Source organism: Liolophura sinensis, chromosome 7, assembly GCF_032854445.1.
Source record: "Liolophura sinensis isolate JHLJ2023 chromosome 7, CUHK_Ljap_v2, whole genome shotgun sequence".
NCBI lineage: Eukaryota > Metazoa > Mollusca > Polyplacophora > Chitonida > Chitonidae > Liolophura > Liolophura sinensis.
Window position 1 is genome coordinate 13,507,971 of NC_088301.1, and position 18,967 is coordinate 13,526,937.

Here is an 18,967-nt window from a genome sequence, read left to right on the forward strand (position 1 = left end):
AGCCATTTACATATAAGTAACTACAGCATCGAGAGTAAAACCAAAGCAGGGATGATAGTTATCCAAGGGATAGTTCACAATCACTCACATGTGACGAGTGAAACCTGGCCTATTGTCAGCCTACACCATGTAGCGTTTGGTTCCAGCTCTTCATGTTTTAACTTAACTTCATACTTAACTTTCCCCCGACCCCTCAGCCCCCCTCGGCACCATGGCTTAAGCAGAATTAGGTGATAAAAAAAAAATCGTATGCAACGATGTTACTAAAAATTTTCAACCTTTTCAACTTTTTTCAGTGCACTTTATGTGTACAGTGATAATGAAAATGACACTAGAAATCATCTGTTTGTGTCATTAAAGATGCAAGCTTTATAAAACTGTCCAAATTACTTCTCTATACCTCACAGTTCTCTCAGAATGTTTCAAAATATTGCTTGATCAGGCAACTGAAAAGGTTGAAGAATTAGGGTCATCACAATACATAAGATATCTAGAATTACTCACGTCAACTCAAACTTACATAGAAATGATTTTTTCCACACAATCTGCTGAGGAGGCGAAGGCTCTGAACCTCCACACAGCCCTGTTAGCTTCCTCTGGAATGAAGAACCTCACTATCTGGACATTGCTGAAGCTTTTGTAATCCACCACCTCAACAGCACCCAAAAGTGTGGCTTCTCTGCGCACCGCAGAAGATCCTAGACCTACCAAAAGAACATACTCAGGGCTTCATTTTATTTGTTTATTTCCTAGGTGTTATACGCCATACTCAAGAATACATGTATTTCATTTATACAACAGTGGCCAGCATTATGGTGGGAGGAAACAGGGCAGTCAGGACTTCAGAATCATAACCTCCAACCCCAATTGCACCTCTTACTGTATGTACAATTCTTTAAGCTTTAAGACTTTGTTTACAATGTGCTTATTCTTGCATATTCTGGGGACATTATTCTGTGCAGATTGACAAAATTTTAAAACCTTACTTAACTATGTCCAATTCCTGAAACTGGCTCATAGACATGAAATCAGACAACTTCTTGTGTAACCAAGTTACTTGAAATCTGCAGTTTAAATACTTGAATAATTGGCATATCCTGATTGGGTATGTCCCTGTTATGTTTGACCAACATGAACTTTACCCCAATCAACATTCTCCTTACAGCACAAACACTTTTTAAAGAGAATGTTGGCTAGGTTAAACTTTCCGTGGTTATCTTACCTTTATTGCACATTTTTTCCCAAACTATGGCACCCATCACAATAAAATGAATATATTTGGAAATTAGAATATTTTCTCTTTCGGAAAATATATAGGTTTATACCATAAACTTGTGTCTTTAAAAACTTTAGTGTTCAAACATGTATGTCCTGAAAGCAAGGTTATATGAAAAGGATCGCAATAGAAGGAAATGCTTTCTTAAACTGTAACAAAAAGATGCATTGTATTAAAGCCGCTGCTTTTAGTTCAGGCGGATAATACAGAAACAAAAGTTTTCTGTTGATTCCCATTCCAATTATTTCGACCCCTTCTGTATTTCATTATTTCTCAGTTAGTTCATGCTAAGGAATCTGCTTGCAATGTAGGATAAAACCAACAGTTAGGTGATTCATTTCAAAATCAGTTCACAGTTTATTTTGATCTCTGTTCGTCAGTAAAGCAACAAATGACGTCGTACCGGTACTTTCAAAGTACATGACGTCATTCCAGCATAACTGCCTTAGTCGCCAAAGACTTTATGTTTGAGGATTGACTCTTCACTTATGGCGGTGGTAAAGAGAGTTATTCATTGTAAATGTTTGAACTGTGGTGCTCCATGGAGTATCTTTCATATGAGTTCAATATTTCCGCCTGGCTTCTCTTGGGACTGAAGTAGCACGTTAATTTGGTTTGGGGATCTCGCGATGCTACTACACTGCTTGAACCGAAATTTATTCAAGCAATCACAAATATCTTATTAGTTTAAAAACAATACAGAAAAGTAAAACGATTCGGCTTTTGTACAAAATATATAAGCTACCAAATGATTTACCTGTAAAAAAAAAAGGCGTGGACGTCGCAGATTACACAATATCAGTTGTTACGGGGAAGAATTAAGGAAGGAATATGTTGTTGTTGTAAAATACACGCACATATGTATACTTACAAAACTGAGACAAAGCAAAAAGTAGGTACACCACAAGCTTAATCTTCAGACAAATGGCACATATTTCTCCCATCATATAGCAATTTCCTAAGATGTCACCCCTATTTTCTGTAATACAGCCAAGCGCGTCCAACCTCAGCAACCGACGCCCTTGGTTAATTTTTATGTCATCACGTGACAGCTATAGCGCTGTCATCTTGGGCGAAAGTGAGGCTGGAGGGATTTCCTCCAATAAAGCCCGGATTTCCCCTGTCTACTGTTTGGCGCACGTGTTGTATAAATATATAACAGCGTTGTATGGATGTTATTATGTGAAAAAAATACAACATCCTTATGCATACCCGTTACACAATGGCCTAATAAGGTTATGCCAGTTCCGTTATTGTGAAATAAATACTTGTAGGCCCTTGATAACCTCTTATCCACTTTTTCTACCCATCCCTGTTTTTCATCAGGCCGATATGCCCCGCCTTAGGGTCTTGAGTCAAACAGTCAAATAAATAAATAAATGTTGGCTGTTTAAAACACACGATGAGCTGGTCTCCATGAGTGTATAGCAGCTGTCAAACTGTTTACATTTTATTTACTGTGTACTGGTACTGTTGGTCTACTTTAGTTATAGGCCTACATTTGTAAAGAAGCAGTAGAGTATTGAAATCCAGAAAAAGGAAACCACATTTTCTTTCATCCAAAGAGGAATATACCTTTCCATAGTGTTCATGGAAAGATATTTCTGTAGATTTACTTTAATACGACAGTCACTGACTATAATATTTTAGCTGACAGACAACAATTTACGAAAATGCCGGTGTGTATAAATTTGGCATTGAACTAGCATATACTAGAATGCATGTAAACGTGTAAAGATTTCCATGAGGCATACCAAGTTGCTTCTATTATGCAACAGACAATTTGAATGAAAATGATATAAATTACATACATGTACATAAAAAGAACAAGTACAAGTTGCACATAGATGCAACATTCTGCAATGTGTCAAAGTCCTCTTACATGCAGGACCCTCGATAGCTGAGTGTCCCAGGATAACAGGACGTTACAAACTGACCAAGCGATTCACAGAGCTGTTTGTCACAGCGAAAAACGGACAACAAACTACATATACAATACAAGGGACCAAGCGATTCACAGAGCTGTTTGTCACAGCGAAAAACCGACAACAAACTACATATATAACTGAAACAATTTGACATTGCTTTTGATTAGCAAGTCATACTTTACATACTGTGTTTCACCTGAAGTTTTGTATGTGAAAATGCACTTTCAGAACCACGTCAAGGCCTTAAAATGCTACTTTGGCTGCTAACACTTACGTTTTTCTGATCAGATTTATTTACTTGAATGGTGTTTTACGCTGTACTCAAGAATATTTTACTCATACGACGGCAGCCATTAATGTGGGAGGAAACCCGACAAAACCCGGGGGGAAACCGACGACCATCCGCAGTTTACTTTCCCACGTAATGCCGAAGACTAAGACAGTGTAATGCTCTCGCTCATTACGCATTTAGTTTATGATAATGTCACTGATCTCTGTTACGGCTGGTAACCAAGAAATAAATACAGAGACACGCACCGTTCCACCAGGCACGTCAATACAGGCACCATTATAACAAATGAAACTGCATTGTCACACTTTCCTCACTTATAAGTTGGATGTATCACTATAAGTTTTACCTTACGGTTCGACTATCACTGTTAAGTTTAACATCAGTCTGGTTAACAAAACTGTTTCATGCAACATAATTCGCAAACAAAAAGTCCAATTTGGATATAAATTACCATCAAATTATATTAGACCAATATGTGTTATAGAATGTAACTGGAATTTAAAAGTCAACAAAATTGTCCATTCCTGTCACCATCTGGTCATCGGTTACTGGCTATCTGCTTATACTGTATGTATCTTAAATTTTTCTGCGTAACAGTCTCTGCCTAACAACAGTTTTCCTTTTTATTTCCCTTTTTATTTTTTTTTCCATTTTATTTTATTTCCTTTTTCTTTTATTTTCCTTTTTATTTTATTTATCCTTTTATTTGAATAGATAGTTATTCTACCATACTGGACGGGATACACTATGTCCAGGACAAAAGTTGTATCTCACAACCGGGTCTCCATCACTATCACAGCCTCACGAATGCACAGAACCATCATCTGATGAACCCTAGCCCTCTCCGGGAAAGTCAGGCAAAGATGTACTGACCACATTTCCTTGTGACTCCCGGGAAATGTCACAAAAAAACATCTGTACGTGCCAAATTTCTATGAAAGTAAGGTACTTCAGTTTCCTCACTCTCTGTGTCATACTCGGTGAACTTGCGTGGCATGGCATTCTTCGAAGTTTGTTTCAGTTTTCTCCGAACCTCTTTTACTGCTGCTCCAGAAGAATGCGACATCTTCATGTCGAAGTGAACAGCTTTAGTGGCCCGCCTCCTGGGACAACATGGTAATTAACTTCACTTAGTCTTTCTAAGAATTTATAAGGTCCTTTCCACTAGCTGGGTCGCCTGGTTTCACATGTTTGTCTCGGAGCCAGATCGCATCACTGGGTCTGCAAGTACCATCTTTAGAGTTCCTGTCGTAGTATTGTCTTTGCCTCTTCTGGGATGTCGCAAGTTGTGTCCTTGCCAGTCTGTATGCCGTTTCCGACCTAATTGGAGGCGACTGGCCAACTCGGTCTGGCTGATATTCTCGGTGTTATCTGGTCTACCCAACATAATGTCTTGAGGTAACCTCATTTCCCGACCGAACGCGAGCGCAAACCGAGTTTCCCCGAGTCGGAAGGTGAACGGTGAAGCGATATGCCATCAGACCTGCGGGCAAGTGCTCGTCCCAGTCTATACCGTTTCCACTAACCAAAGCTGTCACCATGGACTTGATGGACTTAATGGGCTAGTTGCCTGTCTTCTGCCTGTCCACTGCACTGTGGATGGTAGGCTGTTGTTCTTGTTTTTTTCAGTGTCCAGATTGCTCATTTCCTTGAAAATGGTTGACTCAAAGTTCGACCCTCTTTCATAATGAGGAGTCTCTGGTGTACAACATCTTGTAACCTACTCATTAACGAGGATCCGTGCACATGTCTGCCTTCTGATTACGAAGGCACCACGCTCCTAGCCACTTAATAAAGGCGTCTTGGGCGACCAGGATGTAGATATTACCTTTCTTTGAACATGGGAAGGGACCAACTATGTCGATGTGGACTCTCTGGTTTGGACGTCCTGTAGGAATTGATTGAAGATATGCCTTGTTTTGCTTTGAGGGTGATTTGCACTTCTGACATTTGACGCGATCTGCAAAACCTCGTGACTGTGGCTTTAAAATGGCCTCCAAAATCGGCGACGGACATTTTCGTGTGTTCCGTATTCCTAGATGAGCACCTGCATACCCGGCACGAAGTTTCTCAAGCATTGGCTCTATCATGAACACTGGCAAGACGAGTCGATGTTTGTCCTCCCCCGATGTGTCACTGGATCTTTGGAGTAGATATCTGTCGCGAATGGCCAGAAGCTCGGAACCTGTCCAAATGGAGCGCGTCAATTAACTGCAACGCTTTAAGTCTTCCGTCGTTGGTTTTCCTTGAGCTGTGCGAATGGCTTCCAACACGGGTGCTATGTCAGGGTCGTCCTGTTGAGCTTTAAGAATGTCTGGCGTCTTTAGACTGAGTACATCTACTGGTAGGTTTCAGTTTGGTACACAAGACACAGTTTTCCCTTTTGACTGCTTTCGGTCCGTCTGACCACATGATGACACTCGCCATGCTGCTTCAATCAATGAGGTTTTCTGGATAACGCATCAGCGTTCTCGTGGTTTCTCGCGTGGAGGGAGTTCAGAAGTGTAGAAGCCATTTCAGTGCCATGTGATCTGTGCGCACAGTGAACATTTTCCCCAGAAGGTAATATTGGAAGTGTTCAATGAATGTCACTAAAGCCCATATTTGACGTCTAGTAGCGCAGTAGTCGAGTTCTCCAGGCTGTAGCGCATGGCTACCGTAGGCTATCACACGCTCTGAACCATCTTTCTGTCGCTGTGACAAAACTCCTTCAATTGCAGCATCAGTTGCGTCAGTATCCAATACAAACACACCGGCGCTACCTCCCAAGACTGGATATGCCAATATGGTTGGTTTTGTCAAACTGGACTTAAGTTGGTCAAATGTTGTTTGCTGACTTGAGGTCCACTGAAAGACTGTCCTCTTACGGGTCAGAATGTACAGAGGTTCTGCAATTTGTGCAAAGTCCGGTACAAAACGTTTATAGTACGTGGCGAGTCCCAGAAAACTTCTGGGAGTTCGCTAATGTTCGTTGGAAATCACGTTCGCCAATCACGTACTTACTCAGTCTTTCCTGGATCCGTCTAGATGCAATTGTGGCAGACACGATTTTGAAAAGTTTACACTTTTCGGCTTTCAACTTCAGATTTGCTTTTCTTACGTGTTGAAACACCGAGAAAAGCCTGTCCAAATGTTCGTCAAAGTTGAATGCAAACACAAACAAAGACGAGGCAATATCTCCATCTGATAACTTGCCATTCAAACTGTCCTCGATGTGTAACAAATGCGGTTTTACGGCAGTCTAATGGCTTCATGCTGGTTTGCCAGTAACCGCTAGCCAAATCACGACAACAAAACCACTTGGATCAACTCAGTGCCTCGAGTGTATCGTTGATTCTGGGCTACTCCATGAACTAGTTGAGGGTTTGATGAAAACGTGCTTTAGAAATTCATCAGTTATTTTCACCAGTGCTTCCTTTTTGTGCGGATGTACACGTCGGGGTGGTTGTTTAATTGGTTCTGCTGTGCCTGTGTCGACTGAGTGTTCAACAAGTGATCTTCGACCGATGTCCTACTGATCTTGTGAAAAGACATCTGTATACTCAGAATATAAGCCCAATCAGTCGATCTCTGTCTTTATCTGGTATATTTATCTTAATTTTACAATTTTGAGCTTTTCTACAAGACTGTCCATTTTCTCAACATTGCTTTTACGTTTATTTACAACACATGTCACATTCAGGTTAACAGTGTTTATAGACTCCAGCGGATAAGACTAGCCTGTCACTTGTCTTGGTTTCAGTTGTGCAGGCTGGTTTGAAAACTTTGAAGTTCTAACAGGTATAGAGTTATTGTCTGGAGTCACAATAGAGTGAGTCAGGCGAACCGGAGAACACACGCCACTTTTCTCTTGAAGGATCCCTGGTGTGTGTCCATTTCATCCCGTCACATCTTGTACCTTTCCCGTCAGTAATACTTCCTTTCCCACTCTGAATAGAAACTTTATCCTCAGCGACAGATTTGTGGCTGTTTCTGATGCCGTCTCAAGGGTATCTGGGCGTCCCCGATTGTTAGCATGCACGTATCAAACGATATCTTGCATCCTTAAAAACTGAAAAAATCACTACCTAGCAAGCAATCTTTATTAAACTCCACTGTAACCATCTGTGATAAATGTTGACACCACCTAAGCGTAGTTGGATGTCGGCTGAGCTTGATACACGTAAACACTCTCCGGATGCTGTGTGAAATGTAGTGGGCAAATGTCCACAGGTCCGTTCCCATGGACAGTGGGTGGACAAGATGACCTCACGGTCAAAATTTTAGTACCCATATTTATCTTATAGTGTCCCACAGTTTTACACCTTGAGAATTTAGGTGTAAACAGAAACTTTACCATATGTGGTAACTTCCCTGTGTATACTCAGACTCTGTGGAAACATGTAGATCTCAAGAAAACTCGCCACTAGGAGTTGCTAAAAGTCCAACGGTTTTTCAACCTGTCTGTGTACCTGCCATTATTTGTCAGTAAGGTTGATAGGTTATTCGTGTGTAGATTGTAGATGTAGAAAGTAACCCACTACGTTTAGAAAATAGTTCATAAGGATTGCGTCGTGTTGTGTGTTTTATTTTATCAGTAATACCTAAGACATGGACAGTGTTATAACCAAGAACTACGCAACATCAATCACAAGCTTAAGGCGTGGGAAGATTGTTGCCATTATACGAAGGGATCCCGTAACCTTCTCTGGGACCATCCACTTTTGCGCTATGCCTGTCACATATAAGCTGGAGTCATGTAACTCCTCCTGTCCACTGTATTCCACTGACATATTGCTGTTTGGTTCACTCTGTGAAATCCTTGAGGCATTTGCTGGTTCCCGGGAAACGACACGCCCCTGGTGTCTCCAAGTTTCATTTCCCGATAGTTGTGGGAAGTCACGCTTAAAGTCACCTGGCTGATTGCAACAGACATGATTATTATTATTATTAGACTCAACAACTTGACTCTCCAACTGTGTCATCCAAACCTTCATGCCATTCATTATTTCCACAAACTGTTGAATTTCACCACCAGTGTTCGGTAGGTTGGGTGGATTGGATCTAGAGCTGTCAAGTTTAACTTTGGAGGTCGCGACATTTTCTTGATCAACGCTTTCCACGCTGTTGACTGGTTTTGATTTCACTCGACAGTTTCTCTGTTGGCTGAGCTTTCTTGCAGTCTCAAGCTGGCGCACCTTGCTTAACCATTGGACAGTTTAGCTGGAGCTGCCAAATTAAGCTGTTGGCTGCTTAGATCAGTAGTGTTCACTTCAATTAAAAATTGATCAGGTGCCAGCTCATCCTAGAGAACTGATGACTAACGTCCAGGTAGGCATTTCGGGTAATTTCTCCTGAATCATCTTTGTTTCTGTTCTCTCGATTTCCGTTGAAGTTTGAAATCTTTCTTACTTGTCCCTTTGTTAAATCGCAACAGCAGGTGTAGGGTAAACTGTACGTAAGGCTATGACTCAGTTGCATATCGCTGATGGTCTAGTCTCATCAATAAATGTTGTTTTCGCTCGCGTAGTGGGATATCCGTAAGATTGGCGCAAGTGTTGAACCTTTTCATCCAGATATGAAAATTATGCCCCATGCCATAATTCTTGGGTGCTTGAATCGTTGGTAACCGTCTGGTAGAGAGCTGGTTGCTTGTGTTAATAAGGTGGATGAATAAATGAGAATAAAGCAAAATATGTCACTTGAAAAATGCCAAATTTTACGTCAAAAAGGGTAAGTTTGATTATTTATGATGTAAGCGCCATCCGTTACTATACACAGCCAATGAAGGGCACAAAAAACAGGCAAGAGAATGTTGTACTGAATGTTTATTTTATTTATTAAGTTGTGTACCTGTATTAATTACAAACAAACAATTACAAAGACCCTCTCAGCATGAATATCTTTATGTATAATGGACATTCAAATATGAAAACCCTCTCATACTTCAAACCCTTGCATTTAGAACAAACATGTTTTTCACCACAATATTTCTTTTTACAGAGAAGAATCCCCTAAATCTTTTGCAATGAGTGAAACTCACTTAACTTTATATAACACCTACTTGAAAAATAACTGATTTCAACATATTTATTTGATTGGTGTCCAATGGGAGACATGGATTTTAAATATGCCCGTGGCCAGTTTTATTCATAGCTGTAGGATATGTCCCCACTTTCCCAGGAAAAAATTGATATAAGTAATCAATCACAAAATTGTATATCCTATACCAGAAATGTTTAAGTGGAAACTACATACCTTAATATGAATGAATGAATGAATATGACAGCCACTTTGGCAATACTGCAGTCATATATACATTTATATACTGTAAGTAAATAATCTATTGTAATGCTAGAGCCCACGTTGCCAATTCTAATAAAGATTGTATACCGGGTATAAACAAATATTATAGAATAGCAATATTACATTCCTTTATGCACTTTGCAAATATAAATACTGAGTATACAATATAAGATAAGCCAGTCATGTACATAAAACTTGAATAGCTCCCACACGTTACCAACAGAGGAATTTTTAGATTGAACTTCTTTGTCGCTAAACATTAAAAAAGTTCCACTGTATCACAGGACTTCTTGAAAATAAGGTAAGAGGTAAAGTCAAAAAGAAATAGGCATGCTTTCTCAAACCTTTCTCTGATATATAATGCATTATTCTATTTTAACTAAAATATTCAACATATAACCACAATATTTGAAACATTGTAACCCTGTTTCTATTGGCTATATTACGCCAGTTGTTTCTCGAGTGCCTAATGAAGTGGAAAGGCCAATCCAGTCCATGTCAAGTGGATGCAGAGATATGAACAGTGTAGAGAGCAGAGCTGTGAGGAGTTTGACTGGTATCATCCTCAGACCATGCAGCTCCACTGTTCCATACAAAAATTTTACAATTGACCTACATTTGTTGTAATTAAAAAAATAATCAGTTTAAATAGTAATATTTTACATGAGATAATGGCATGAAAATTATACACACAAAAATTAATCCAAGACCGCTTAAATATTTAACTTTCCACAAACGACAATGAAGTGCACATACACCTATGTCTCACTGAACTATGTAACTATCCCACTGCTCTTCGCCCAAAATACATATTCAAAACCCGAAAAATATGTATAACAATACGTAACAAAAAATAAATTAAATACAACTGATTCATATATACATATATATATATTTGTATATTTATACACAGACATAATGTAAGTTAAAAAGATATTTACAAGCTACAGATTTCCCAAGGTATACATACATATTGATGTCCTATATAAATCATCTTGCTACAGGCAGCTTTATGTCAATATGCTGTAATTTTCCATCCTTTCCACATGTTTGCAAAGGAGTTTATCCAAGCATATTCCGATGATATAATTCTGAGAGACTGATAAAATTATACTTTTTGTGAAGCCTGAAAATTGGCCAATCCAACTCAAGCAGTTTTGGAAAAAACAATTGTTCATAAATTGCACTGAAAGTTGCTCTTTCATATACGAAAAGGTTGAAGAATTAGGGTAACATCTGAAAAACACACACACACATTGTGATATATACGCTCCCCCACTCACCCCTAATAATAATTAATATTAATACTGAGCTGGTTATCTGTTCATGCTGTCTGACCTCTTCTCTTTTTTCTTTGTATTATCCATTATGCCCTCCAGCTTCCTCACATAAGTGTCATGGTTGTACAATGTGGCTAACAGCCCATGTTCATTTTTCGCATTTCCAGATGCAGAGTAATCAATGGTGTTCCCCTTGAGGTCGGTCATCCGGCTGTCCAACGCGCTAAGGATTGCATTGCCGGCGCAAATGTCCCACTTCTTTATCAGCGTCACATGGACGTATGCATCGACTTCTCCTTTCACCAAAGCCAATGTCTTGTAACCTGAAATGTGCATGTACATGTTGGTCAAATCCTGTCCACATACGTAGTACTAACACTAAATGAGCGATGCACAGAATTTAAGGTGATTTACAGTGTCTGTGATGTTAGTGATGACCGCAATGTGAAGTACAGTGTTTGTAGTTGGGGTTTCATAATGTCTAAATAATTAGTGATCACAGTAACGTGAAATACAGCGTATGTAATTGGTGCTTCATAATGTCCAACTAATTAATGATGACGTTAATGTAAAGTAGAGTGTCTGTAGTTGGTGTTTCATAATGTCAAACTAATTAGTCAAGAGAGTAATGTTAAGTACAATGTTTGTAGTTGGAGTTTGATAATGTCAAACTAATTAGTGATGACAGTAATGTAAAGTACAGCATATGTAATTGGTGTTTCATAATGTCCAACTAATTAGTCAAGAGAGTAATGTTAAGTACAGTGTTTGTAGTTGGAGTTTCATAATGACAAACTAATTAGTGATGACAGTAATGTAAAGTACAGCATATGTAATTGGTGTTTCATAATGTCCAACTAATTAGTCAAGAGAGTAATGTTAAGTACAGTGTTTGTAGTTGGAGTTTCATAATGACAAACTAATTAGTGATGACAGCAATGTAAAGTACAGCGTATGTAATTGGCGTTTGATAATGTCAAACTAATTAGTGATGGTGTAATGTAAAGTACAGTGTATTTAGTTGGTGTTTCATAATGTCCAACTAATTAGTGATGGCAGTAATGTGTAGTGCAGTGTAGGTAACTGGAGTTTCATAATGTCAAACTAATTAGTGATGACGTAAAGACGTAAAGTACAGTGTATGTAATTGGAGTTTCATAATGTCAAACTAATTAGTGATGGTAGTAATGTAAAGTACAGTGTATGTAGTTGGTGTTTCATAATGTCAAACTAATTAGTGATGGCAGTTATGTGAAGTACAGCGTAGGTAACTGGAGTTTCATAATGTCAAATTAATTAAAGATTTCAGTAATGTAAAGTACAGCGTATGTAATTGGAGTTTGATAATGTCAAACTAATTAGTGATGGCAGTAATGTAAAGTACAGTGTATGTAGTTGGAGTTTCATAATGTCAAACTAATTAGTGATGACAATAACGTAAAGTACAGTGTATGTAGTTGTTGTTTGATAATGTCAAACTAATTAGTGATGGTGTAATGTAAAGTACAGTGTATTTAGTTGGTGTTTCATAATGTCAAACTAATTAGTGATGGCAGTTATGTGAAGTACAGCGTAGGTAACTGGAGTTTCATAATGTCAAACTAATTAAAGACGGCAGTAATGTAAAGTACAGCGTATGTAATTGGAGTTTGATAATGTCAAACTAATTAGTGATGGCAGTAATGTAAAGTACAGCGTATGTAGTTGGAGTTTGATAATGTCAAACTAATTAGTGATGGTGTAATGTAAAGTACAGTGTATTTAGTTGGTGTTTCACAATGTCAAACTAATTAGTGATGGCAGTAATGTAAAGTACAGTGTCTGTGGTTGGTGTTTCATAATGTCAGACTCATCTATTGATGGTAGTAATGTAAAGCCAGCTAAAAATAAAATGGCTCAAGCGCTGTGAGCAGTGCAGCCCAGCTTGTGGCAGTTAGATTTGAACACATATCTTTAGTGGTCAAAAACTTAATTTGTGGCCTAATCAGAGGGGGCTCCTCACAATTTGTGTTTCTTCAATTTTACTTCTGAAAATTCTGCCATAACATACCAGCACCACCAGCAGGAACGACAATGGTTTTCTCTCCAAACGCTTTCTTCGCGACCTCCTCCACTTCCCCTTTATGTGACCTTGACACTATGATCTTAGTCTGGTCATTCTCATCAATTTTCTTCTCCTTAGATTTCTTCAGATTTTCTGAGTGACCATATCCAGCCCATGCCCAAACTGGTAAAAAAAAAACAGAATTAGGCAATCAGTTAGTAATACAAAGGATGCATACACTGCAGTCTAATGAATGAATGCTTGGTGTTTAATGTCATACTTAACAATTTTTCAGTCATATGATGATGAGAATTCCTTAGGCGTATGCACATAAACTGCGATTTCTTGTGGCAGGGCGAGTCCATGCCGCCAAAGTGCTCATGCCACAGCATCATGCCGAAGACATCAAACATGACACTCCACTCAGTCACATTATCCTGACACCAGGCCAACAAGTCTTGTCTCCTTGCTATAATCTCTTAGTGCTGAGTGCCAAGCCAGGCAACAGCATGTGACACTTTTAAAGTCTTTGGTATGACTCAACCTGGGTTTGATCCCGCGGTCTCCCCACTCCAAGATGGGTGCTCAAATCATTAAGCCACAGGAGTTGTACCACCACAGATATATACACAAAATATACATCAAAATCAAATCAGCACCCAAATTCCATCAGAATGCATGATAGTCATCCATTAGCGCCATAATGACTGTTACCTGTTTCTTTCTCAAATGGACGATGTATGACCCCAATGGTCGGTTCCCCCTTTATCGCCACACATACCATTGTTGTCACATATTGGGTCAGGTTTTCTGATAACACACAAAGTATCAAAGGTTTAAGAAGTTCATTTATTATCATACTTCTCACATGATGGTCCACCTGAAAAATGTACCTGGTTAACCACAACCTACAATGTGGTGCAAAATGGCAAAATTGCCAAAGCCTATGTTTAATACTTTATTTTGCATAATTATTTTATATTTAATTTCCTTTTCAAAATCAAAAAATTTTGAAAACCATTGGCATACTGCTTCTCATGAACATACATATATGAATATTGATTCATCTGACTGTTCTTTAAAGGCAAAGAGTGAGTGATTGATTGAGTGAGTGAGTACTTGGAGTTTAACTTCGAACTTAACAATTTTTCAATCATATGACGGCATAATGACGCCGAAGGAGTCCTTAGAGTGTACGTAATGTAGCTCCTTGTTGCAGGACGGATTTGCTCGATTGCTCTTTTATCTAGTGCTGCCTCACTGAGACCACTTACTGAAGGGAGCCCTACCCAAGCAATTAGTGCTACGGGTCAACCAGTTGTTGCACTATCCCCTTAATGCTGAACACCAAGAAGTTTCAACTTCCTCTTTTAAAGTCTTAGGTGTGACCTTACCCAGGAGTGATCCTGGATCTACCGCTCCCGAAACGGATGCTCTACCAACTTAGCTATGGGTCCAGTAATAAAGGCAATGAAAACATTAAAATTAATTAGATGAAAGACCATTAAAAACTCCACCAGGAAACAGTTGGATTTATTTTTTCACAGTTTGCATCTGAATATTTTATTCTGTGATGGCCTTTTCTGACCACAGTGGGACCAGTGACATCACATAAAGTTTTTATAATTTAACACACATTAAACTGCTACATATCATCATTCAAAATTCACATGCATATATCTCTATGGATGCCTTCGCTGATTTGACCTTGAAACGAATTATTTCAGGCAAAAAGTATAGATGTGACGTCACTGATACCTTCTGGATCACAACAGATCACCACAGAATCTGATCTTTTAACACAATTTTACTCTGTTAGACAAATTCTAAAAAAAATAAATCCAACAATTTTCTTGAACAGTTTGTAATGGTCTTTCATCTGATATATACTTTATTTGAGAGAGGTCTTTGCCTTTAACATGTTACTCAAGAATTTTTGTATATCATGGGGGTCAGTCCTGTGGGTGAAGGAAACCACAGCGGATAGGGGAAACCACAGTGGCTATGGTAATCCACAGACCTTTATCAAGTTACTAACAAAATTCCCCCATGATGATGACGCCTGCCATTCTGGTAGAAGTATTGGTACATGGGCAATTAGGGTGTGTTTTTCAAGAAAGGCCAAAGCGGGGACTGAACCCCTATGTTGTTTGCGATGTCTAATGGTTGTAATTGTGAACCTTACCACGGACCTACCCTCCAGGCTACAGAAACATGCTGATTGGTTAACAGCGCAGATTTCTTGGGTTAAACCATACCATTTTGTCACCCTTTACCTAAAATTCACCACAGCTTAGACATAGCCTGGACTGGACTTGTTTCTCATACCAGCCAATCAGAAACGATTCTGTATCCCCTTTAATATTAAGAACCAATGTGTAATGTTACATAGACTACACCCCCCCCCCCCCCCAGCACTTCCCTAACACACAGAGAACCCGTTCCCCCACCTGTGTACTCCTGTGTGGCATCCAGAGGGTCAATCCAGACAGCAATGTCACTCACGGGGATCTGTTGATCACTCTGTATCAACCTTTCCACCTCAGCCAGCTTTCTTGTCACGTCCTTCACCCTCTCCAGGCTGATTGGAGCTGTCTCATGCTCCTCAGATATCACCTGTAAATAGCATGGCATTTCTTTGGTAAATTCAGCCATTATCTGTGGAATTGTTTTGTTTTCCCCTTTGGAGATAAACTAATGGAAAACAACAAATGGAGTGTCAGTGGGTTGAGTGCACCTGGACTACATGAAAACTTTTTTTTTCTTTTTGGACTATAAAATGTAGTCAAATGCTTGAATTGTAAGGCGAGCCATATACTACTTTAGGACTAAATGATGTCAGAATTTTTTTTTTCCTTACACTCAAACACAATATTTAATTATGTTAGTACAGCTGATTGATGTGTATGGAAGGACACTAGACTAGTATAAAACTTCACAAGGATTCTTCTAAAAGTGAAAACAACACATCACTGGCATTTGACACTCTCAATACCATCCAGAATGCTATTTTCTTGTTTTTGACAAGAGAATAGTACAATGTTGTGTGCATCCAGTATAACATTACACCACGTGTACACTGCTGCAGGGTATTCATGACAATATTGATTTATTTATTTGATTGGTGTTTTATGCCGTACTCAACAATATTTCACTTATATGATGGCGGTCAGCAATATGGTGGGTGGATACCGGGCTCGGAAACCCACGACCATCCACAGGTTGCTGCCAGACCTTTCCACATACTTTATGGCTGTAAAAAAAAGTTGTTCCATGAAATATGCAAGAAGACATTTGTATACATGTACACGTGTTACAAGCCTTTAATGAGGCCACTTGTTTGGATCGAGCTTGTCAAGAGGATTCTCAAGAGCAGACTGGTTTCCTTCCACCAATAATTACATTATCTCACTAAAACATTCTTGAGACGAGCTTAAAACACAATCAACATAAATTTCAAATCAGATGTAGTTGAAGAATTGTCTGACAAGTATGAATGCTACACATGTATGTTTCTTTCAGCTTTAGCGGCCTACACAGTATAACAGCTTTTTAATTATTGATCCCTGAACACCTGACTCCTTTCCCTTCTGTTACAGTGAACAGTGGGACCCTAAAACTTCTCAGTTACATCGTCATGGTGTCTTCTAGATCTTCTCTTTTAAACAAATTTCAGATACATGCATATGTGTCTAATTATCCGTTCGCTTGGAGATTTAATGCTGCTCTAAAAAATTATCTGATGGGGTTTGAAATTAAGGCTGCCTGGATGCAGATATGTACCCAGATAAAAGCCAATGCCCGCACAAAAGTTTACCTGTGCAAACTTTTTGTGGATATGGGTGCATCAGTATACCCACAGGTAAATTCTGTCGCAATTTACAAATGCTCAGACAGTTACCACAACAACACCACCTGTTTTTTTAAATGGAGTCTCTGATTTTAGTTTGGGGCCATCCTCCGCCAAACCAAATTTTAGCCTAACCTAATGTCAGAGCATCCCCGGACTACTTCCGTTCATGGTGCTTTGCACAATCATGACACTGGCAAAAGCAACAAGGTTTGCGTCTAAAACACAAAATCTGACCATAGTTGGATTTTGAAGGTGACACCACTGTGGCCGGTGAGAGAGTGGTGATATTTTGTTCCTATCAACCATAGCAGCGATGTAGGGAAAATTTAATGGGGAAACATGCTTCATTAGTGTTAATGCTTGACCGTGCATGCAACTGTGTTGATACCTGGGCTAAACTGAAATGTGGAGAGGTAAAATTTCACCACTGAGCTGGGTAGTTTTTGCGACGATGGCACATAGGTTAGTTCAGTACCCACTGTGGCTGGTCCAGGTACATAATTATGAATTACATTGGTACAAGTTGCCCAGTGCTCCTAGTTCATTAGCCTACTTGTATATAAAGCTAAAAGAGGTACACAAGTAACACATGCAGTATTGCAGTACAGTACTGCAGCACAATAATCTGCTGCCCTCCTGATTTGATGTATTTATTTTTTTACTTGATTGGTGTTTTATGCCATACTCAAGAATATTTCAATGATTCAAGACCGTGGACATCTGGGCATTTGCCGTTTTACTTGTGACAACACGCATACTTGCTCAAATACGGAAGTGAGTGAGTGAGTGTTTGGGGTTTAACGTCGTACTTAACAATTTTTCACTCAAATGACGATGAAGGAGTCCTTAATGTGCATGTACATGTAATGTGCCTACTTGTTGCAGGACGTATTTCCACCACTCTTTTATCTACTGTTGCCTCACTGAGACGGCTTACCAAAGGTAAGTAAGCTGACCCACCCGAGCCATTATACTGATATGGGTCAGCTACAACTACCTCTTTTAGAGTCTTAAGTGTGACCCGACCCAGGATTGACCCTGGATCTACCGCTCCCAAAGCGGACGCTCTACCAACCATGCCATGGGGGCCGGTCATACGGCTGTGAAAACATTGTCTAAATAACATGGGAGTTAATACAAAACTTTGTTGATATTCACAATTTATATGTGCTGTGCACATTGTTCTGCTGCCTTGCATACAATAATTTCTCATTATTTTCAGCCATACTTCCCTAAATATCGTGTTGTTCACTTCCCTATACCTTCTTTCTGTCCGCTTGCCGCTGACTCGTACCAGCGAAGTGTCCCAATGTCCGCAGTCTCAAATACAACAGCCAGTATCATGGTGGGAGGTAACCGGGCAGAGCCCAGAGGAAACCCCAGACCATCTGCAGGTTGCTGACCAACCTTCTTACGGAGAGGAAGCCATCATGAGCTTGAGCTGGAGCTGGACTTGAACTCACAGCTACCACACTGGTGAGCGGCTCCTAAGTCGTTGCATCGTGCTGGCGTGCTAACCACCTCGGTCCTCTCCTGATATAAAGATTTAAGCTAAACCTTAATGATTATGTTCACATCTAAGCAAGACAAGCATACTAACCCTTAATCCAGGGAATGCTTTTAACATCCCGTACATTATTGCACGATGCGATTCCATATCCCCTTGTGTCAGCATTTCCTTGGCTCCTTCGGCAGTTTTTCCTTTCACCTTTTGGCCCAGAGATCCCCCTGTTCGAATGGCATACACGCTGTCACCTCCACGTTTAGCAAGTTCTATACTGACTGTTAAAAGTTCTTTCATGCTAACTCTTTGCTCTTCTCTACTAGACAACGGCAAACCAAATAAATACCACCAAAGACAAATCATGACAAAAATAGCACCGATAACCCCAAAGGGGTTCATCCTGACGTTTACCGCTGCCATGCTGGAACTTTGATGCCGATATGCTTCTACTAGCCGCGAAGCGTATTTGATTTAAGTTTTGATCAATATTTTTAAAACACTGCAA

The 18,967-nt window shown here is 39.6% G+C and overlaps 1 protein-coding gene across 1 annotated transcript; it reads right to left on the reverse strand.

The window, feature by feature from the left end:
• Positions 1–9,298: 9,298 nt before the first annotated feature.
• On the reverse strand, positions 9,299–18,882 carry LOC135471212 (inositol monophosphatase 3-like). Its single transcript, XM_064750334.1, has 5 exons — positions 18,559–18,882; positions 15,556–15,721; positions 13,820–13,915; positions 13,112–13,288; positions 9,299–11,384 (listed from the first exon to the last, which is right to left on the reverse strand). Exons 1-5 carry the CDS (start codon positions 18,880–18,882, stop codon positions 11,098–11,100), a joined length of 1,050 nt encoding a protein of 349 aa, XP_064606404.1. The 3' UTR covers positions 9,299–11,097.
• Positions 18,883–18,967: the final 85 nt, after the last annotated feature.